The 20,570-nt window shown below is 50.0% G+C and overlaps 1 protein-coding gene across 2 annotated transcripts; it reads right to left on the bottom strand.

Annotated features, from left to right (window-relative positions):
- Positions 1-250: 250 nt before the first annotated feature.
- Positions 251-20,449, bottom strand: RNF44 (ring finger protein 44). Of its 2 annotated transcripts, XM_044664425.1 has the most exons (12): positions 20,318-20,449; positions 12,317-12,372; positions 8,610-8,782; positions 7,759-7,975; positions 7,348-7,515; positions 4,916-5,089; positions 4,533-4,694; positions 4,293-4,438; positions 4,012-4,099; positions 3,713-3,834; positions 2,735-2,834; positions 251-1,784 (listed from the first exon to the last, which is right to left on the bottom strand). In XM_044664425.1, exons 3-12 carry the CDS (start codon positions 8,714-8,716, stop codon positions 1,722-1,724), a joined length of 1,347 nt encoding a protein of 448 aa, XP_044520360.1. In that variant the 5' UTR covers positions 8,717-8,782; positions 12,317-12,372; positions 20,318-20,449; the 3' UTR covers positions 251-1,721. The 2 variants fall into 2 exon arrangements, with proteins under 2 accessions (XP_044520360.1, XP_044520361.1); XM_044664426.1 differs by lacking the exon at positions 12,317-12,372.
- Positions 20,450-20,570: the final 121 nt, after the last annotated feature.

The raw sequence follows: 20,570 nt of genomic DNA, 5'->3' as shown, positions 1-20,570 counted from the left end.
GAGCATAGACACCCTGCCCTGGCCCCATGCCCCATGCCTGCCCCACAGTTGGCTGGGCTGGGTTAGGCTGGCCTGGGCACACACGCATGCATATTATTGGTGAACATTTACACAGGTTACAGGGTTAGGGGGAGGGCCTCCTCCTCGTCTTCCTTGCGCTAATGCTAACACCTGGTTTTTGTTTTAAACCCCAAAAGAAACAAAAATGGGGAGGGGAGAAACAAACAAAAAAAAAACACCCCACACACGATTTTGGAAAAAAACTGCTGCTTAACACATCATGCAAAAAGGCCAGGGAGAAATCTAGGAGCTGGGGGACAGCTCTCCTCTCCTCCTGCCCCTGCCGGGAGCCCCATGACATGTTCCGGAGGACTGGGCGGCCCTCCCCATGCACCATTCCCATTCCGGGACGGGGACGGGCCCAGGGCACACATTCTCCTGGGGCAAGGGGATGCCCCGGCTCACCTTGAGAGGAAGGGAAGGCCTCCCCTCCGCTCTAGCGCTTTGCTGTCTGTTGGTTGCCCCAAGATGGACAATCTTTCCAGCTGCCTCCAGAGCCAGCCTGGATTCTCTACTGCCCTGGCGCTGGGGGAGGCTGTGGAGGCCGGCCTGGGCTGGAATGTAGTGACTGGGGAGAAGGGGAGGGAGTGAGGATGGTGTTCAGCTCTCCTATACCTCCTTTCTCCTCCCTTCCTCCACCTCCCAGCTGGGTAACCCTAGGGGTAAGAGAAGGCATAAGGGCCTTCCTGCCCCGATCCAAGGGCCCAGGGGAGGTGCAAGGACGGGCTGAGAACAGACTTCTCCTTTCCGAACCCAAGGCCGTGACAGGGGGAGGAGGGAATCCTCCAGAGCTGTGGCTGCTGCGGGGAGTGGGGAAGTCTTCCCCTGGCTGCCCCAGCCCTGCCCTGCCCTGCCCCATGGGCGAGAGAGACACGAGACATTTCTGCAGCTATCCCCTCTGGTCCCCAGAAACTAGGCAGACAGGCAGGCTGGTGCTGGCCAGAATCAACCCCATTTCAGTGCAAAAGAAAGTTCATTGGGGCAGACAGGAACCCAGTGGCATCGACCCTGCCACAGCGGCTTGGGCCCTATTCCCTGTGGGGCAGACCCCAACACCTGCTTGGGGGGAGGGACGGCCAGCGCCCCATCTGGCCACCAGGTCCTCCATGTTCTCTTGCATTCTTTGCAAGGAGGAGGAAGAAAGGGAGGGAGGAAACCAGGAGCTCCTCTGGTGGAGTGGGGAGGGAGAAGCCAGCCGGTGTGGAGGGGCAGCAGCCTCCAGATCTCTGAGGATGGCCTGCCCTGAGGGAGGGAGGGGAGGACTGGGGCAGAGGGGAGAGAAACAAGAGGCAAAATGAGACAGACCCGAGCAGGAAACTCCATGAGTTTCAAATACTGAGGCAGCCCCGCGGTGGCGGCAGTGGCAGCAGTGGGAGGAGGTGGGAGGAGTCTTTGGAGGCTGGTAAACATGTGGGTAGCAGCTCTTCTCCTCGAGGGCAGGACTGGCCAGAGCCCAGACCCCGCTCTGGGGGAACAGGTGGCTATGGCCTGGCCTGGCCCAGAGTGGGTGGGAGTCCAGGGTCTGACACTGTCCGGCTTCTTAGCCAATCCAAGGAGGGGCTCCGGGGAAACAAGGGAGGGGGGTACAGAGCTTGGGCCCCTCCCCCACTCCTGGGCCATGTGCCCAAGATCCTCTGGGCCTCCAGGGCTGTGGACCGAGCTCACTCGGCCTCCCGGTGCACTTCTGAGGCATCTGCCCGGCAGATGGGGCAGGTCCTGTTTGCCTGAAGGGGGCAGAGAAAGACCAAGAAAGCCCATTAGGGAGTGAAGGGCTGCAGGTGTATGAGAGAGAGACAGAGACATACAGACAGACAGACAGAAAGAGAAAGGAGGAGAGGAAGGGAGAGGAGAGAGAGAGACAGAGAGACAGAGAGACAGAGAGACAGAGAGAGAGAGAGAGAGAGAGAGAGAGACAGAGACAGAGAGAGACAGAGAGAGACAGAGAGAGAGAGAGAGAGAGAGAGACAGAGAGAGACAGAGAGAGACAGAGAGAGAGAGAGAGAGGGGAAGGGAGACATAGAAAGAGGGAAGAACAGAGAGGAAGGGAGGGAGAGACAGAGGGAGAGGAGAGAGGGAGGGGGGAGGAGAGAGAAATATGGAGGGGGAGAGAGAAGGAAAGAGGGTAGAAGAGAGACAGAGAGGAGAGGGTGGGAGAGGGAGAGTGTGTGAGTGTGTCCGTCTGTCTCCATGGTCTCTGCCTGTGCCAAAATCAGTAGGCTGACTGATCTATGGTATCAGTCTGTGGCAGTTTCCTTTTGCTCCACAGCGCTGGTCTGCCTGCAAAGTCAATGTTTCCTTCCCATTGGCAAGAGGCGGTGGGAAGAGCCCTGGCTTTGGAATCAGAGGACCTGAGGTTCTAATCTCAGGTCTCCCATGTAGCCCTTCCTTTCCACAAGCTTTAATGTCCTCTGTAAAATGAGGGTTTGAACCCCGCAGCCTCTAGAATCCTTCCCAGCTATCAACCATGAGCTCATTCTCAGGTCCCCTCACTGGCCCAGGGGGTCACAAGTGTGTGTATGTGGGGGTGTATGAAACTCCCACAAAGGAGCCTGTGTCTGATAAAGTTCTGCTCTCTTGTACCTCCCTCTCCCAAGGGAGTAACTAGAGGTGGGGAAGGTGGCCAGGGTCTTCTTGCCAACCCAAGGCCCAGGAAGGTGTGGCCCCATATATTCACCTTTAACCACTTGTCGACACACTTGGCATGGAACTCATGGTTACAGGGGAGGACTCGGAGAAGCTGCCGGGCCTCGAAGTCACTGAAGCAGACGACGCACCTACCGGAGAGAGGAGAGAGCAGAGAGCCAGTTTACCCTAAATTCAGAGCCAAGTAGTCAAGGAAGGTAAGGCGCCTGGGTTAGATGGCTATGCCCGTTCCCAGCTCCAGGCTCATGGGCTCATGCCTAATGCTAGCATTCATTCCAGCTGAGGATGGAAACCAAGCCATATGCCGGACAAACTGGAGGAGTGAGGAAGGACTTCCCTGCAGTGAGAGTCCTTTGTGGCAGTGTGTTGGCAGGGCACTTCTACTTTACTTATTGGGCTACCTTGAGGGAAGGGAAGAATTAAGCATTTCTTAGGCATCCGCTATGTGCTAAGCACTTTACAAATATGATCTCATTAGATCTTCACAAGTCTGTAAGGTAGGTAATATTATCATTCCCGTTTTATAGTTGAAAAAACTGAGAAAGAGGTTAGGTGACTTGTTGGAGGTTTATACAACTTCAAAATATCTGAGGCTGGATTTGTACTCGAGGTCATCCTGACTAGTCCCAGTGCTCTGTCCACTGTACCACGTAGCTGTCTTAGACAGGTCCCTTCTCTCTGGGCCTTCATATTCTCCCTTGAGAGCCCTGATGCTCCATTCTAAAGTTCCCACCAGTTCTGATTCTTTATTGTGTAGTCAAAGGGGTTTGTCTACACTGTACATATTGGATGATCTAAGGAGCTCTGCTAGGGGGATTTCTGAGTAAGTAACCTGCTCACAGACACCCAGGTTTCTTTTCTACTCTGCTGTGCTGACAAGGGTTGAGGCTCTGCTTTTGTGGCCCTCAAAAGACCTTCTTCTTTTTCTCTTTTCTAGGCCCGTCCCTAGAAAGGAGAAGATGGGGGCTCTGTCTTCTCCCCATAGCCCCAGCCTAGTCAGGACACTTACAGCGTCTGCTCTGACTGGTGGCTCTCAGGGTTGAATCGGTAGGACGGAAGCTGTTCTATGTCGGCTTTGGTGAGTCCCCTGGGCTTGGCCTCTCCCAGCCTCTCTGCCAGGTTCAGTAATGCCTGTGGGGGTGCAGCAGAGAAAGAAGAGGTGACCAGGGAAAGATGGGGACCTGGGTATAGGTGCAGAGCTAGCATGGTGCCTTTTGCTTCCCCTTTCCATTCCTGGAGACTTGGGGAGCCCCCTGCATCCCCTGACCCCACATGGAAACCACATGTATTCAGGGCCCTAGGTCCAACCTCATAATTCTCCATCTCCACATCATCCACATCCAGGTCCAGGCTGATCGTAGGGCCCACAGCCGTTGGGGACATGGGAAGCATTGAGCTAGGAAGAGAGGGGCTTATGAGTGCCTGAGGTCTTAACGTATCAAGGGACAGGAGGTGCTGAGGAAGGCTAGTGAAGGACAGAGGGTCAGGCCCTCAGGCCTCAGGGGATGGTCAGGGAACTTTGCTTTTATGGTCCCAATAGGCTCAGTCCCCAATACTGAAGAGGTCAGTGGAGACTGCTGAGTACTTACAGGAAGTATGGCAGGAAGCTGGGGTAATAGGTTGGTGGTGGGGGTGGGGGTGGCGGCGGGGGTGGCGGTGGCGGCGGTGGGGGTAGAGGCTGTTGCAGTCGGTATCTCTGGGTGCTTAGCCTCCGGGGCATCATATGAGGGTATGGCTGCAAAACAGGGACCAAGTTACTAGAGACTACTAGGGAGGGGACCTCCCACCTGGGCCAGCGCCATTCTTCCCCCTAGCCTCCTCTTACTCACCACGCCAAATGGCAGTTCCTGGTGCAGGGGCTCATGAGGGAGGTAATGCAAGGGGACAGAGGGGGAGAGGGCTGGGGTGTGGTGGGAGGCAGGGTATGTGAAGCCCCCAATGGGGTGCTGCTCCCCTCGAAGGTCCACGTCATTGTCTATCCTCTGCAAGGGCTGGAGAGAAACCAAGAGTGGGTGTGGATGAGATAGTGGGAGAAGGGGACAAAGATAAGGTCCCCAATTAAAGTGAAAACAGAAAAGTGGGGAGATAGATACTGTAGGCTTCTGGAGGGGCAGAGAACTACAAGTCTGGGCTCCCAAGCCAGGAACTGGCTTTGATCCCTTGTTTTAGACTACAGGCAAAGCAATTGCATCCCTCCCCTGCCCACACTCACCATTCGAGGGTGCTGAGGTTGGAGGGGGACAAACTGGCCCAGTGGTGCCATGTGGGTAGCCTGGTGGGGTGGCCCTGGTGGTGGTGGGTGCAGGATATAATGGTCACTGGAGATGAGGGGGGGGAACGCCTGGTAGGAAACGGGGAGCTGTTGCATGGCACACGCCTGGATCAACTACAAGAGAAAAAGATGGATGGAGAGATGCCTGGGCTCTGTGAGGGCAGGGGCCCCCTTCTCAGGGCTCCATCCCAGGCTGGGATGGTCAGGGGGCACACAACAGGGATGGGGAGAGGGTTTGTATTACAGGATTTAGAGCTGGAGAAGATCTGAGAGACTGTTTACTTTAACCCCCTCATGTTTTTACCAAAGGTACAAATGATTCACAACATCAGAAACACATGGCTTTATCAATGGAAATTACATTCAAGATGATGCATTACTATACACCTTGCTGCTACGCACCACTCTGAGGATTACTTAGTGTTTCCATCTGCCCTGACGCTGAACTCTAATGCATATCTCCCCTTCTTACACTGAAAACTTCCTGAGCATAGGGCATGTCTCAATTTTCTAATATCCTCAGTGCTTAGCACAAGTAATCGTTTAATTAATGCTTTTTCCTTTGTTCATGAGAAACTTGAGGCTCAAAGGGAAAATCATTTCACCAAGGTCATACTGAAAGTAGTAGAGATGAGATTTGAATCCAGGATCTTTGGTTTGAAATCTAATGATTTAGCAAATGTTAGGACCCCCCAAGGACTACCTGGGCAGGTTTGATTCTGAAGCCCCCTTTCTGAGTGCCTTGTTCCCCAGGAAGACTCCAGGGGGCCAGAAAAGACACGATTTAATAATCAAAGCAATGTGCAGATGTCAGAGAACCAAAGAATCTCAGAGATGAAGGGACCTGGGGGTGGGGGTGAAGGAGCATTTGGTCCAGCTCCTACCTGAGCAGGGCAAATCTCTATAGCCTCCACACATGGCTTCTCTCTTCTTCTCATCTGTACTCTGGCAAAGCCATCTCTTACCCACAGAGCTCTATACCCTCTCCTCTGGCTCAGGCTGCTCTGTCCAGCCGTCAGTGAATGATCTCCTAACTACCAGATTTACCGGTCTCTTCCTTCTCAATCCTCATCCTTCTTGTCCTCTCTGCAGCCTCTGACCCTGCTGCCTCACTGTGGATATCCCCCAGGGCTCTCTTCTGGGCCCTTTCCTCCTCTCTCTAGACTATATCACTTGATGATTTCTTCAGCATACATGAGTTCAATAATGATCATCTTTATGCAGATAATTCCCAGATCTATTTTTTCAGCCTCAGTCTCCCTCTTGAACTCAAGTCCTGCCTCATGAATGGCATGTCTATTGGTCATTTTGAACGAGAACCATCCCTTGCCTATGTTCCCTTCTCTCCATTCCCACAGCCATCACCCCAGTCAGCCTTAACTGACCCTCACCAGGACAATTGTTTCCTCTTCTCCTTTCTACCTCACAGTCCCTCTCACACCCACCAGTGATCTTCTTAAAGGCAGGTGTGCCCACATGACACCTCACCCCTATCCTTGCTCAGTGAGCTTCAGTGGCTCCCTGTTCAGTATTTAACTTATAACTTGGTGCTTTCCTCCCCACTCCAGCATATCTTGACCAAGGCCAACCCTACTGGCTTACTCGCTGCTTCTCACACTCGGGCCCTGTCTGTCTTTGCACTCGTTTGTCCCTCGTGCTGGAAGGTTCTTGATTCCGACCTCTTAGAACTCCTGGCTTCCTTTCAAGACTCCACTCAGATGCCACTTTCAGTAGGAGACCTTTGCTGGTCCCCTCAGCTGTGCGGCCTCCTCCCCCACACTTGTGGGCGCGCGCGTGCGCGCACACACACACACACACACACACACACACACACACACACACACACACGCACATACGCATGCACACTACTCCCAGCAGAATATATATTTCTTGAGGGTAACTTGTGTTTTTTGTATCCCCAGCGCCCTTGCATGGTGTCTGGCAAATGGCAGGTGCTCAATCAATGCTCGCTGATTAATTAGGGGGAACCTACTGCCTCCCGAGAGTGCCCATTCTCCTTCTGTATAATTCTGATTCTTAGGAAGCTCTTCCTTAAGTTGAAACTGTCTTGCAAAGGTCATTTAGTAATAAGTATCAAGGGTGATGATTCTATGGCAGACCCCATCTAAGCTGAGCCTCTTTCTCTAATGGAATTCAGCTCCCCTCCTTCCCACAAAGCCCATGCCTTAGTCAGACTTGGGGAGTCCCAGCGAGATGGCCTGGGCAGGAGCAGGGAATACCAAGGTCATATCCTACACAGCCACGGCCCAGCTCTCCCACTTCAACTCCGTCCCGGGCAATTTCTGTTCTCTTCCCTCCCCCCACCAAGGGCACTGGTCCCTCAGGCTGGAATCACAGCCACATTTACTCACAGGGGGTGGGAGGCAGCAGAGGGGGTAATGCTGCCCGCTGAACATCACGGAGCATGCTGGGAGCTGCTGCGTGTTGCACCCAGGGATGTGCTGGCCCGTGTGGAGGGGGAAGCCTTGGGTCGTTACCGTGGTGACTGTGTAGGACAGAGGGACAGCCCCCTGGTGCACCTGAGAAAGGAAGACAACAAGAGGCAGCCCTCAGGATACCAGGCCCCAGGCTGGCCGCTTCATCTTATGGCTGAGGAGCCCGAGGCTGGCTTGCCCCACAAGCACACAGGGTCGGCCAGTTCTCCTTTTCCCCTGGACTGCCCTCCCTGGAGATGCCGGGGTCTGAGGTCGGAGATGCTCTCCTCTCCTCTCAGGGGCTCGGGACACTGGGGACCTTCCTCCCCACCCCCTGATCTAGCCTACCTGCTCGTGGAGATCAACCATGAATGGGGTCTGCTGGGCAGCCGGGTGGAGCATTCGGGGTGATGTGCCGGCGAGGGCAAAGGCGCGAGGCTCCTCTATGGGGAGGTGCTGAGGCTGCAGCTGGGGGGGGAATGCCGTCGACAGGAAGCTTTCATCCTGGGTGAGGAAGCTGGGCAAAGGGTGGTCTCGTTGTCCCCACTGGCGCCGGGCAGGGGGGCTGCATCACAGAGAGGAGGCCCGGCTAGGACCACCTCATCTCTGGGGGGGATGCCCGGGACAGGGGGATGGCGATATTGGCTAAGGCAAGCTGGAGACTGCTTTCTTCCCCATGACTCCTAAGGTCCCCCTCCTATGGGAGCATGGGCTGGTGCCTTCTGACTGCCCAGTTCTCAGAGATTCTACCTCTTTTTAAAGTAAACTCAGGGTAAGAGGGATAACCGAGGTCACTGACCCCACTGAGGGGACCTTCTAGATGCACAGAATTGAGAGTTGGAAGGAAACTTAAAGATTCATGGCTTAGAGAAAGTAGGCCCTGAGCAGGGCTGTGACTTCTCAAAGGCCACAAAGTGCATCAGGGGCAGAGCTGGGAGTCAGGCCCAGGTGTCTCGCTCCTACTTTAGGGAATGCAGAGCAGGAATATACTTTGGAGGGCATCTAAGGCCCCAAGAGATTAGGGACTTGCCCAGGGTCACAAAAGTATAAGAACTAGGATCTGAACCTGGGCCTTCTGACTCCCAATTCAGTGATGTGACCACTCCCCTGTGTCCCCTCTCTGGGGTCACCAGTGCCATGCACGGATTGGGAAGGTCTCGCTCTCCTCTTTCTGGGGCAAGAAGGATCAGGGCTCTTACCTTCGCCTGAGGTGTGCTGGGGTACTGCAAGGTCCCCCGGAGAGTCGGCGCTGGTTGAAGGGGGCTGAGGGTGGCCGCCTATTCACTACCAGTTCCCATGGTCGCATTGGTGACGTCGGGAAGGTGGGAGAAAGAGCTGGACCTCAGTAGTGGGGCAGAGGGAAGGGCCAGATCTACAAGGAAGAAAGGAGAGCAATGAGGTGGAGCCCAGGCCTGGCAACGGAGACCACACAGACAGGGAGGAGCCTTCCCGGGATGCTTCTTGGTCAGAAATCATAAGAGCCCACAAGGAGGGCCAGAGCCAGGAGGCCTAGTTTCAAATCCTAGCTCTGGTGCTGTCTAACTACACGACTTTGGGCAACTCACTATCCCTTGAACCTTAGGTTCTTTGTAAAATGGAGATAATAACACTTGCAGGATCTACCTCACAAGCCTGGAATGATGCAAGCACTTTGGAAACCATAAAATATTACAGAAATAGGGGGTCATTACCATTCTTCCAGGGGGGAAACAGCAAAAGAGCCCTTGGGTCCTCCTCCATTCTCATCAGCACATTCACTGAGTCCTCTTGATTGATATACTGCTTTAAGATTATAAGACCCAGAGGGAAAAGAGACCCTGGGGAATCATCTAGTCCATAGGCCTTCTTTTTTTCAAAAGGGGAAATCAAGGGGACAGCTGGATAGCTCAGTAGATTGAGAGCCAGGCTTAGAGATGGGAGGTCCTGGGTTCAAATTTGGCCTCAGACACTTCCTAGCTGTGTGACTCTGGGCAAGTCACTTAACCCCTATTGCCTAGCCCTTAGTGCTCTTTTGCCTTGGAACCAATACATAGTATTGATTCTAAGATGGAAGGTGAGGGTTATTTTAAAAAAAAGAAAAAAAGAAAAAAAAAAGGAAGGGGGAAATCAAATCCAGAGGAGGAAGTGAGTGACTTGCCCAGGGTTATGAAGCTCCTAAGTAGCAAAGTTGTGATCCAAATCCAAGTTCTCTGAAAGTCTCACAGTAGCTTTTTGGGGACACTAAGATTCCGGTAGGGAAAGAGATTTGTACAAGTTCATAGAAATTAAAACATCAAACAGAAGGAACTAGAATTGCTTTCTTTGCACCCCTAAGACCTCCTGTTAAGATGAGGCTCCCTTACCCCACCAGAATGACTTCCTCTTTGGTTCCAAGCTCTTATTTAACTTGTTTGTATGCATGTTGTCTGCCAGTAGAAATGGCTTCAGAGTGGGATCAATTCCACTTTTCTTTATATTCCCCAGCATGAGCCTGCTTGGCACATAGTGGGTTGCTTCATCAATATTAAATTCACTAAAAACACATTATAGTGCAGGGGTAGAGAGGCTGCTTGGGAATCTCTGTTTCTGGTATATCCTGGCTACCCAGAAACCAAGCTCTGAAGGCCTCCCCTGCTCTCCCCTGAGTTGGCGAGAGGTTCAGGCCTGTGCTCCAAGAGGGCCCATTTGCAACCAGACTTCCATGTCCATGTAAGATTTCCTTATTGTAAGAGGCGGGCATTGGACTAGATGTTCTCTTCAGGGCCCTTGCAGTTCTGACATTCTATGACACTAAACCCCAGACTAGTCTTTGAGACTTCAGTCTCCTTCTTTATAAAATGGGAGGACCAAAGAAGATGGGAATGGGAGAAGGTGACAGTTGGTGGGAGAGGACAGGTGCCGTCGTTCCTGGAGTCATGGGTCTTGGCAGATGGTCTTATATGGACTGAATTTTCTTATTCTGCTCTGGATGGAAACCCTGACAACTTGGTTTTGGGAGGAGTCTTGAGGGTCATTAGCCCCAGCACTGCCTCAAGGGTTCTTCATCGTAATGGGCCCTCAAGTCAACCAGTGAGCCCTGGGCTTGGAAATGGGTGACATGGGTTGGAATTCTCACCCTTTCCCTGACTTGCTGTGTCAACTTGGGCAGATTATAAATCCAGATTTCCTTTGTATAAAGGAAGGACCTCCCAGGTCTATGACCAGTTCTTTGGCTGTGCTGTCTTTTTTCCTGAGTCTGCTCTGGGCTTGGGTGTGCTGTGGGGAAGCCAGAAAGGCTCTATTCCAAAGACTCTCCTGCTTTCCCTTGTTTCCTCACCCCAGAGAATTCACCTACCTGGCTTCCCAGAGGTCTCTGCATGAGAGAGCAGAATGGGAGAGTAGAAGCAGCAGTGGTCTAACAATCTAGAACTCTGAGTTCAAGTTCTAGCTCAGGCCTGGCACTGTGTGACTTACAAGTCACTCCTCTTTCCTTTTTTTAAAAAAATATTTATACTTTATTTTTTCCAATTACATGTAATAACAAATTTAAACATTCATTTTCTAAAATGTGCAGACTACTTCTCCAGAGCCTATTTCTTCCTTCCATCAAATGAAGAGGTTTTTACTTGGTCTTTCAGGCCTCCCTAAACTCTGATGTTTTTGAGTTTTGTGCCTTAGGCTTAAGAGTCAGGAGATTCTGAGTCCAAGACTTTATACTTACTAGCTGGGTCACTGGGAGAAAAGCACTTTGTAAACCTTCAAATGATAAAGAATGGGGCACCATAGATGCTATGGCTGGCTGGAAGAGTCTTCTGGGTTTAGAGAAGCAGAGCAGAAGTGACTAGCCACTCTTCCCTTTCCTATCATACAGGCCCACAAGTGGGATTCTTGACCTTAAGGACAAGCTGACTGTTAAGAGAGAGGGAGAGAGAAAGGGAGAGGGAGAGGGAGAGGGAGAGGGAGAGAAAGAGAAAGAGTATAAAGTATAAATATTTTTTAAAAAGAGAGAGAGAGAGAGAGAGAGAGAGAGAGAGAGAGAGAGAGAGAGAGAGAGAGAGAGAGAGTCTATTTGTGCCTTAATACTGGGAGAAATGGGAAATGCTGAGGTACTGTCTTGAAGCCAGCCAACCTGACTCTGTTAGAGGATCTGAGAGATGAAGTCCAGAAGGTATCTTAGAGATCATCTACACCAGAGGTGTCCAACTCCCTTCCAGTGAAACCGAAATGTAATTTTTGGGGGAAGAGGGCAGCTAGGTGTCTCAGTGGATTGAGAACTGGGCCTAAAGATGGGAGGTTCTGGGTTCAAATGTGATCTCAGACACTTCCTAACCATGTGACCTTGAGAAAGTCGCTTAATCCCAATATCCTAGGACTTACTGCTCTTGTGCCTTAGAACCAATACCTAGTATTCATTCTAAGACAGCAGGTAAGGATTAAAAAAAAATTTTTTTTAATGTAATTGTGAGAAGTTAAACAAAATAAATAAAAACGTAATACAACACAATGGGATCTTTTTCTATTTAAATTTGATAACACAACCTTGACAATCATCCCTGGCACTTGTGTATAAACAGATGAGTAGGGTCTGAGGTAGGTGGGATGACTCGGTGGATAGAGCACCAGACCTGGAGTCAGGAAGATTCATTTTCCTGAGTTCGAATCTGGCCTCAGACACTTACTAAGTTGTGTGACCCTGGGCAAGTCGCTTCACCCTGTTTGCCTCAGTTTTCTCTTCTGTCAATTGAGCTGGAGAAAGAAATGGCAAACCACTCCAGTATCTTTGCCAAGAATGGGCCCGGACCTGACTGAAAATGTCAGAACAACAAGCAAAGGTCTGGGTTGAGGAGGTAAGATGAGTGACCCCTCCTCCTCAACAGGGTGGGAATAGTCCATGTTAGCCTTAGGCCTTAATAGTTTCCAAGGTTTGTTTCCAAAGTTGAAGGCTGACCTGGAAGGTGCTGTAGTTGCTGGCTCTGGCTTAGGGCAGTGATGTAGAATGCTCATCTGTAACAGAAGAATCTCGAGTGGCTTCACGGTGACTTGGTTTTAAAATGTAATATCACTCAATTTTATTGAATTTTCTTTTGCTAAATATTTCCTAATCATATTTTAATCTGGTTGGACTGTCGATGCCATGCAGAGTTTGCCACCTTTAATCTAGCCCAGAGTCCTCATTTTGCAGATGAAGGAGCCTGAATCCCAGTGCGGTTAAGTAAGTGTCAGATCCAGGCTAACTTCGGTGCTCTTTTCATATTTCATTCTACCACCCCCTTTTTTAGGGCAAATTCACGGCCATTTTGCTTTGCCCTAGGTAAGCAGTTGGCAGACTCAGAGCTTGGGCATGCTTTGGTTCTCCTAATTCCCCTCTCCTCTCACTGACACAGGTGCCCCTGGCTAGAAACACAAACGGCTTCACCCTAAGTTTCAATCCAACCCTAGAAGAGTGAGGTGAAGGGAGAAGGTGGCAGAGGGAAGCCTTAAGTCATCTGGGGGCACTGAAGAAATGTGTCTACCTCAGCAGCCTCCCCATCAGCAACAGGAGTCTAGACTCCTGGGTGGGAGGGGTTGTCAGGGTGGCCCAGGAGCCCAGCTCCTAAGGGCTCCTTTGAGCGAATCTCTGGGGCCCATATAACCTGTCCTAGCCATTAGAGGTATCTCAAGCTGGATGGCTGCCTTGGGAGGTAGATGTTGGACTAAGAAACTGGCAGATGGCCACTGAGTTAATAACCTTTAATGAGAAGCCCTAGAAGCTACTGCTCGCTCTTTCAGGCATAAGGCTAGGGCAGCCTGTTCCACTTAGCTGCAGAGGTGGAGGGGCCATACCTCTTTCCTTTCCACCTTGGAACCCCAAGTGTGTGTTTATGTTTGTGAGTTGGGTTTGATTGCCAGGCCTGGAAGGGTCCTTGGGAATCTTCTAGTATAATCCTTTGCCAGTCTCATTGGAGTACTTGAACCCTGATCTCCAAACTCCCAAGCCAGTTTTCTTTTCACAGGAGCTACTCCTTTTTTGCACCACTAGGGGAGCATTTCCTCCCAGAAAAGGGTCGTAGAACCTGTCTTTTAACTTGTCTTCATTCAAGAAGCAACAGGCATGTATTTATTAAACATTTGCCATATGCCAGCCACTAGGCTATATGCCAGGGACACACAAAGACAAAACCAAAATAGCCCTTGTCCTCAGCGCTTACATTTTCTGGGGATCAAACAGTATGTACATGGATGAGTAAATAAAAAGTAAATACAAAATACTTTTGTGGGAGGAGGGGCTAGTAACTGAGAATGAAAAAAAAAAAAAAATGGTGAGCCTGGAAAGAACCTCCGGGTTTTAAGAGGCAGAAGAGGAGGGAGTGGCTCCAGGTATGAGGAAACAGATGGGAGATGGAATGAGGGATGAGAGGAACCGAAAAAGGCCATTTTGGCTAGAGTCGAGTCCATGAGACTATCAGGCCCCAAATGCCAAAAGAATGAATTTGTATTTGATCCCAGAGGGAATAAATAGGTAGGGAAATCACTGGAGTTTTTTGGGCGGGGGCAGGAGATGGTCAGATCTCTATTTCAGGAATGATAAAATTGCCTGCTGTAGGAAAGATGGATTGGAGAGGGGAAGAAACCACAGGTACCAAGACCAATTACTGCGACGGACAGACCTGGTGAGAGGCCAGGAGAGTCTGAACTATGAGTCGGGGTCACGTAATCGGAAAGAAGACAGTTTTCTAAGTGACTGGTTAAAAGTCAGTTGGCTACTGTGAAGGCCTTAACTATTCTAACCAATTCAAGGATCCAAGCCAACTCCAAGGGCCCCATGATGAAGAATGCCATCATTACCACCAAAGGAACTGATGAAGTCTGAATGTAGACCGAAGCAGGCTGTTTTCTGCTTAATTTCCCTCATGAGTTCCTTCTTGTAAGTGTGATACATGTCTTCTTGCACAACATGATGAATATGGAAATGTGTATTACATGATGGCACAGGTATAACCTATATCAGATTTCTGCCCTTCTTAGGGAGGAAACAGAGGAGGGAGGAGAGTTTGGATCCAAAAATTCAGAAAACAAATGTTAAAAAATGTGTCTACATGTAACTTGGGAAAAAATACAATAACAAAAATTCCTTTAAAGTGAGTTGCCTGCATACTTGGAACCAGGGGCTTCAGATGCCAATGTCTCACCAATGTCAAATGGAACCCGAATCCCATGTCCCCAGGGACTTCCTCACCCCTGCAATTGCTGCCATTGCTCCCTAAACTTGAAGGCCCACAAATTGGCCACGCACCAGCAGTAGAAAACATGCTAGACTCGAGTCAGAAGCCCTGGGGTTAATGTCCCAGCCCTTCTTCGCTGTGAGGCGTGGGCAAGTGCCTTTTCTCTGGACCTCTCTGGAGCCTCATCTATAAAATAAATGTTTGCTGAATTTAAATGAACATGGCTGTTGGGGCTCAGTGATCCCAGCGGTGCCTTCGGTTCTGACGATCTGTGAGGCAGTGGCAGAACCCTGTCTCCTGCCTCTAAGGTCCGGGCTCCATCTACCAACTCTGAGTTCTTGAAGGCAAGACTCTCAGGGGCTTGGGTTTAGTTGTTCATTCAGCCACAACCATTTAGTGGGGAGTGAGAGAAGATAAACTCAGAAGAGTCTAAGAAGGAATGGCTCAATAGTGAGGATAAGCAGCGTTACAGAAACCAAGGGAGGACAGAAGCCAGGAGGAGGGTGGTCAGAAGGGTCAAGGAACATGAAGATAGAGAATGGCTAAATCCAGTGAAAAGCCTTTCTAAGTGGAGGCCAAGAGGGTTGAAGTTGAAAGAGTGGCTAGTGAGGAGCAGTGACTGCTTTAAGAGTTTAACAGCAAAAGAGAATATAGGACAATAGCAGAGGAGATAGCAGGCTCAAAGGAAGAAAGTTTTTATTTTATTTTATTTTTAACACTAGGGTAGAAGTGCCATGATTGTACAGTAGCGGGCAGGAGAAACTGATAAAGAGTGGGAAGGGACGACCAAGGGGCAGGCTTCACACTGTAAGGCCTGAGACTGTAGCAAAGTTAGTTTGTAACCTTAGAGTGAACTATTATTTCTCAGACCCAAAGCAAAAAAGGAAGGGGCTCGGGTTAAGATATAGTGGGGTTCTAGGGTAGGAGGCATAGTGGATGAAAGGCTAGGAGTCAGGAAAACATGAGTTCAAATCTAACCTCAGGTACCTCCTAGCAGTGTGTCCCTGGGTAAGTCATTAAACTAATATGCCAGTTCCCTTATCTCTAAAACAGGGGTAATAATAGCACCTGGGGTGGGGGTGGGGGGGTTGTGAGGATCAAATGAAATGTAAAGAGCTTAGCACAGTGCCTGGGGCATAGTAAGGGAAATAGAAAAGTTAGTTATAATTATTCTGAGGTAGGGAGTTAAAGAGAGGAGAAAGATCCAAGTATAATGGTGCAGATTTTTTCAGTGAAGCCAGAGGTAACAGTTATCTTCTGAAAATGTTAGGGTGGCCTTGAGAAGGGAAGAAATGACCCAGCGTGCCCACTGCAGAGAGCAAGAGAGCCAATCAGCTACTATGTAGCAGCTGTGGCCAGGAGATTAAAGAACATGGATTTGTTTTGAAGCAGGGAACAGATTGGGAACTTCCTCAGGAGCTCGGGAGTGGGGCAAAAAGGTGGAGGCTGGGAGCCACAGAGAACTGAGGATCGGTAGGGCCTGAGCCAAGTTTAGTGGAGGAAGAAGCCACCTGAAGGCAAAAAACTGAGACTGGAGTTCTAACTCGTAGCAGTGTGACAATGACTAGGAAACTAAATCCTAGTGCCTGCCTGCCTTCTGAGACCCCCTTCAATTTATCCAGTCTCTATCTTGTTCCTCCATATTGTTGTTGATGAATATTGTGTCTCCCCTATAAGACTGTAAAGTCCTTAAGACTGGCAGCAAGGAAGCGGGTGGGTAGGAGCAGAGAGGTAGCTTGGTGGATAAAGAGCCAGGCCTAGATTGGGGAGGTCCTGGGTTCAAATTTGGCCACAGGCTCTTCCTAGTTGTGTGACCTTTGGCAAGTCAACCCCCTTTGCCTAGCCCTTACCCCTCTTCTGCCTTGAAGCCAAAACTCAGTATGGATTCTAAGACAGAAGGTATGGGTTAAAAAAAAAAAAAAAAAAAAAGACTGGACTGTTTTTTGCCTTTCTTTGTGCCCTCAATGTGTGACACATAGTAGGTGCTTAATAAATGGTAGCTGACTGGCTAAATACCTCTTTTTTTCTGAACCTCATCTTCCTTCTCTGTCATATGGAGAATAATCCTTTCTCTACCACTAAACTCAGAGTTGCTGTGATGAAAACACTTTGTAAAATTCGACAGAAACAGGAGCCAGGACTAATATGTCTATTTCTAAATCCTCTTTGCTTTTTATTCACACTCAACCAACCTTCACCCCATGGCAACCAGGCTGGAGGAGGGAAGAGAGCTCAGAGGAAAGAAATCCACAGATAATAAGAGAATGCTGTTTTAGCCAATTATTTTTCTTCCTCTGTCTCCCACACCTCTCCTTGTGGCTGGCCTTGGAGGGAAAAGCCTTGGCCTAGGAGTTAGACTCCCAGCTAGTCCCGGCTCTGCCCCTGACTCACATATCAGCAGAGGGAGAAAGGCCTTGAAAGATCAGGGAGGCCAACCCTCTCTTTCTGCAGAAGAGGAAACTAAAAGCCCAGAGCATGGAAGGGAATCGTCCAGTCCAGGGTCACACAGCAGCAAAGCCAGGTCTTCTGACTTCAAATATAGGGCTTTCTTTGCCAAACTGTGCTGCCTCACTGGGTGACACTGGAAAAATCAGTCCATGAGTTACAAGACATTTATTAAGTGCCTACTATGTGGCAGGCTTGGGGCTAAGGGATAGGAATACAAAGGAAAGCCAAAAGTCTCAGCCCTGAGGGAGCTTACAATTTAATGGAGTGGGGCAGGGGGAGGAGAGAATGACGTGCAAATAACTATGTACAAATGATAAATCTCTATGTAAATTGGGGGTAGATTCAGAGAGAAATTCAGATTAATCAAGATTAAGGAAGACTGGGAAAGACTCTTTGCAGAAAGTGAAACTTTAGATGAGATTTGATGAAAGTCAGGGAAGCCAGGAGGTGATGAGAAGGGAGAGTATTCCAGGAATGGAGGTCAGACACAAGAATGCTTGGAATAGGAAGATGAATGTTGCAACTGAGGAACAACAAGAAAGCCACTTTTCCATTCTGGGCCTAAACCTTCTCATTCTTTAAATTCAAGAAAATGGGACAGAGTCCGAAAACCCAAAGACAAAAGCCATCTTCATGAGACTCATAAGCTGTCCCTACCAGGACAGAAAAGACAGACTGTTCATTTGAGTCCAACCTAGTCTAAAAGTAACAAGAGGGTCAAGGTATGGGCTTGTCTGAATGTTTAAGCATACTAGAAGGCAATACAGAAAGAATCAAGCAAGTCAGTAGAAAAAGAGCAGACTAGCTCTGGGGTCAGTGTATTTGGGTTTAATTCCCAGTTCTGGTGTTTACTACATGTGTGACCTTGGGCAAATCACTTGACCTCTTTGGGCCTCAGTTTCCTCATCTGTAAAATGAGGGGGCTTGGCTAGATGGCCTTTGAGGTCAGTTTTTTTTTTTTGCTCTAGACCTATGACCTTATCCTCTGGTTCTAGAGAGATCCTGCCAGGCCTTCCCATGGGTAATAACTAATAACATCCCAGAGAGTTTTCATTTTTTCCTTTGATTCTCACAACAAAAGATGGGGACATTTGCTATTCTCATTGTACAGGTATAGGAACTGAGGCCAAAGTAACAGAAAGGGGTGGTGGCAGAGATTAGATCCCCTGTCTCCTGATTCCTCGGAATATGAAAGATGTTGGAAGTCATCTTTTTGAAGATGAGGAAACTGGGAAATGATTTGCTTAAGTATATAGTTTTATTACATAGTTGATAAGTGTCAGATCTGGGGCTGGTGACCCTCAATACTATTCCCAAAAGCAAGTTGTCAGAGTTTCCATTCAGGGCAGTATAAAAAAACTCAGTCCATGTACTTTATTGAAGTGACTGAGCAGCTGACTGGACCCTTTGGAAGAACTATTGTAGTCTTCTCAATCCCCTGGATCCCGTTGGCAACTACGATGGGGACCAAGGACCCATGAATGAGAGTCAGTCACAAGCATGAATGTCTACCATATGTATGACACTGAAGTCTCTGAGTCTAACCACTCATGTTTTAGCCAAGGGTCTGGCACTGATGCCCTTCTTTATCTGGGCATTCAAACACTCACCAAACCTTCTCTATAAGATAGGACCTCATAATACTCACTCTTCTTACCAGGCTTTTTAATTCAGTAGACCTGGATTGAACTTCCAGCTCTGGCAGTCACTAAGTGTGACACCCTTCCTGGTCTCAGCTTCCTCAACATAAAACCAGAGGGTTCCTGATTACTGATGAGCTTTGAAATCCCTTCCACCTCTGCCATTTGGGGGGTATTCACTACAGGTTCAAGAAAAAGGAAGCTAAGTATCCCTGTTACAGATACATAGAATTTCAGATCTGGAAGAACTTTGGGATATTTAATCCAAATGTGGGCTGAACAGAAATCTCCTGCCCAACATTCCCTAGGGATCATCTAGCCTCTAAATCAACACTTCTAAGGAGGCCCTGGTTCTACCAGATGACTGATTCCAAGTGCTTTTAATTTAGTATTAATCTGCTTCTTCCCAAACCATTCTAGTTCTGACCTCGGGGCAAATATTTAAAGACATCTATCAAGGCCTATCCATACTGGTTATAGAGTCCACAAAGTGGAGTCTACAGAAGAGGATTATTATGATCTTGTTAGGAGTTCTTCCAGTTCTACCAGGATTTTAGATTATGACAGTGAATCCACACACCAACTCTGCCAAAGTTGTCAAGAAAATAACGCCCATTTATCCAACCCTTCAAGGATCACACAATACTTTCCCTTAGATTAGGAGGATGGAGTAAATAGTGCAAACACTATTCTCATATTTCAAAAGAGAAAACAGAACAAGAGAGGGAAAGGAACTTGCCTAAAGTCACACAGCAAGTTAGAGGCTGGGTGGAGCTGGAATACAGGTCGTGACTCCCCCAATCCAATGCTCCTTCTACCGAATCAGAAACTGGACTCGTGTTCAAAGCAGGAGAGGGTAGAGTCAGGCAGGACATCCCTACTTCTCAATCTCCTTCCAAAGTCAGCCCTTCTAATTCTCAGATATTAACGACCTCCTCCCGATCCTCCCCCCGCCCCCCCACCGGGCTTCTGTGACACAGATGGGGGTGGGGGAGATGGTGGCAATCCAAACCGCCTTCCCGGGGGAGGCGGCTCTCACCAGCCTACATCAAGCTCTCCTGGTGCCTAGGCCTTTGTGCTAAGGTCTGGGCAGAGCCGGGCGCTCTGGGGCGGGGAGCAGAAGGGGGTTTCGAAGGCGCCCTGGGGGTCGGGGCTCGGGCAGAGGGAGCTGTGGCTTTAAGAGCCGCGGCTCTAAGACCATGTGCTCGGCGTCAAACAAAAGCAACAAACAAAGGAGCGGGAGGCGGCGGCTGCTGCGCTCCGGACGGTTACATTTCCTCACAGAACAGGGGGGAGGGGGCCAAAGGGGAAAGGGGAGAACGCCTCCCAATACTCCCTCTGTGCCCAGCTCCAGAAGTCTGGGTGGCCACGGCTTCCCTGCCTGGCCTCACTTCTACCAGGGTCAACGGTGAAGGGAGGAAGGGAGAGGATGAAGTGGGAATTTCCTTCCTTCTCCCCCCCCAGGATGGGACCAACTTTGACTCTCCGGCCTTACACCCCTCCCCCCGCGACCCACCGCGCATCTGGAATTAACCCCTAAAAGGCCAAGCCACTGTGCCCCATCCTGCCCCAGGGCAAGGGCTCTAGGGGGCTGGAGCTCCAGAGGCTGGGAGGAAAGGGGCAATAAATGGAGGGAGGGGAGTGGGTGAGCTCACTCACCTGCGGAACAGAGAGGCCAAGCGAGGTGAGGCGAAGCGGCCGTTCAGCCTCACGGCTGCAGCCCCGGGGCCGCTTCCCTTTGTTCCCGAGCCTGGACGGCTGGATCCGGCCCGAGAGCGGAGCGAGGCTGGGGGCGCAGCTCGGCCCCTTTAAGAACCCCCGCCCTGCGGAACAATGTCTACCGCCCTCCCCTCACCCCTCACCCCCGCCCCCCCGCCGGGCTTCTTCCGGCGACTCTTTGTTTTCTCCGACG

The sequence above is a fragment of the Gracilinanus agilis genome, chromosome 2 (genome assembly GCF_016433145.1).
Source record: "Gracilinanus agilis isolate LMUSP501 chromosome 2, AgileGrace, whole genome shotgun sequence".
In the NCBI taxonomy this organism is placed as follows: Eukaryota; Metazoa; Chordata; class Mammalia; order Didelphimorphia; family Didelphidae; genus Gracilinanus; species Gracilinanus agilis.
The sequence above is the reverse complement of the archived record's forward strand: the minus strand, read 5'-3'. Positions and strand labels throughout refer to the sequence as shown.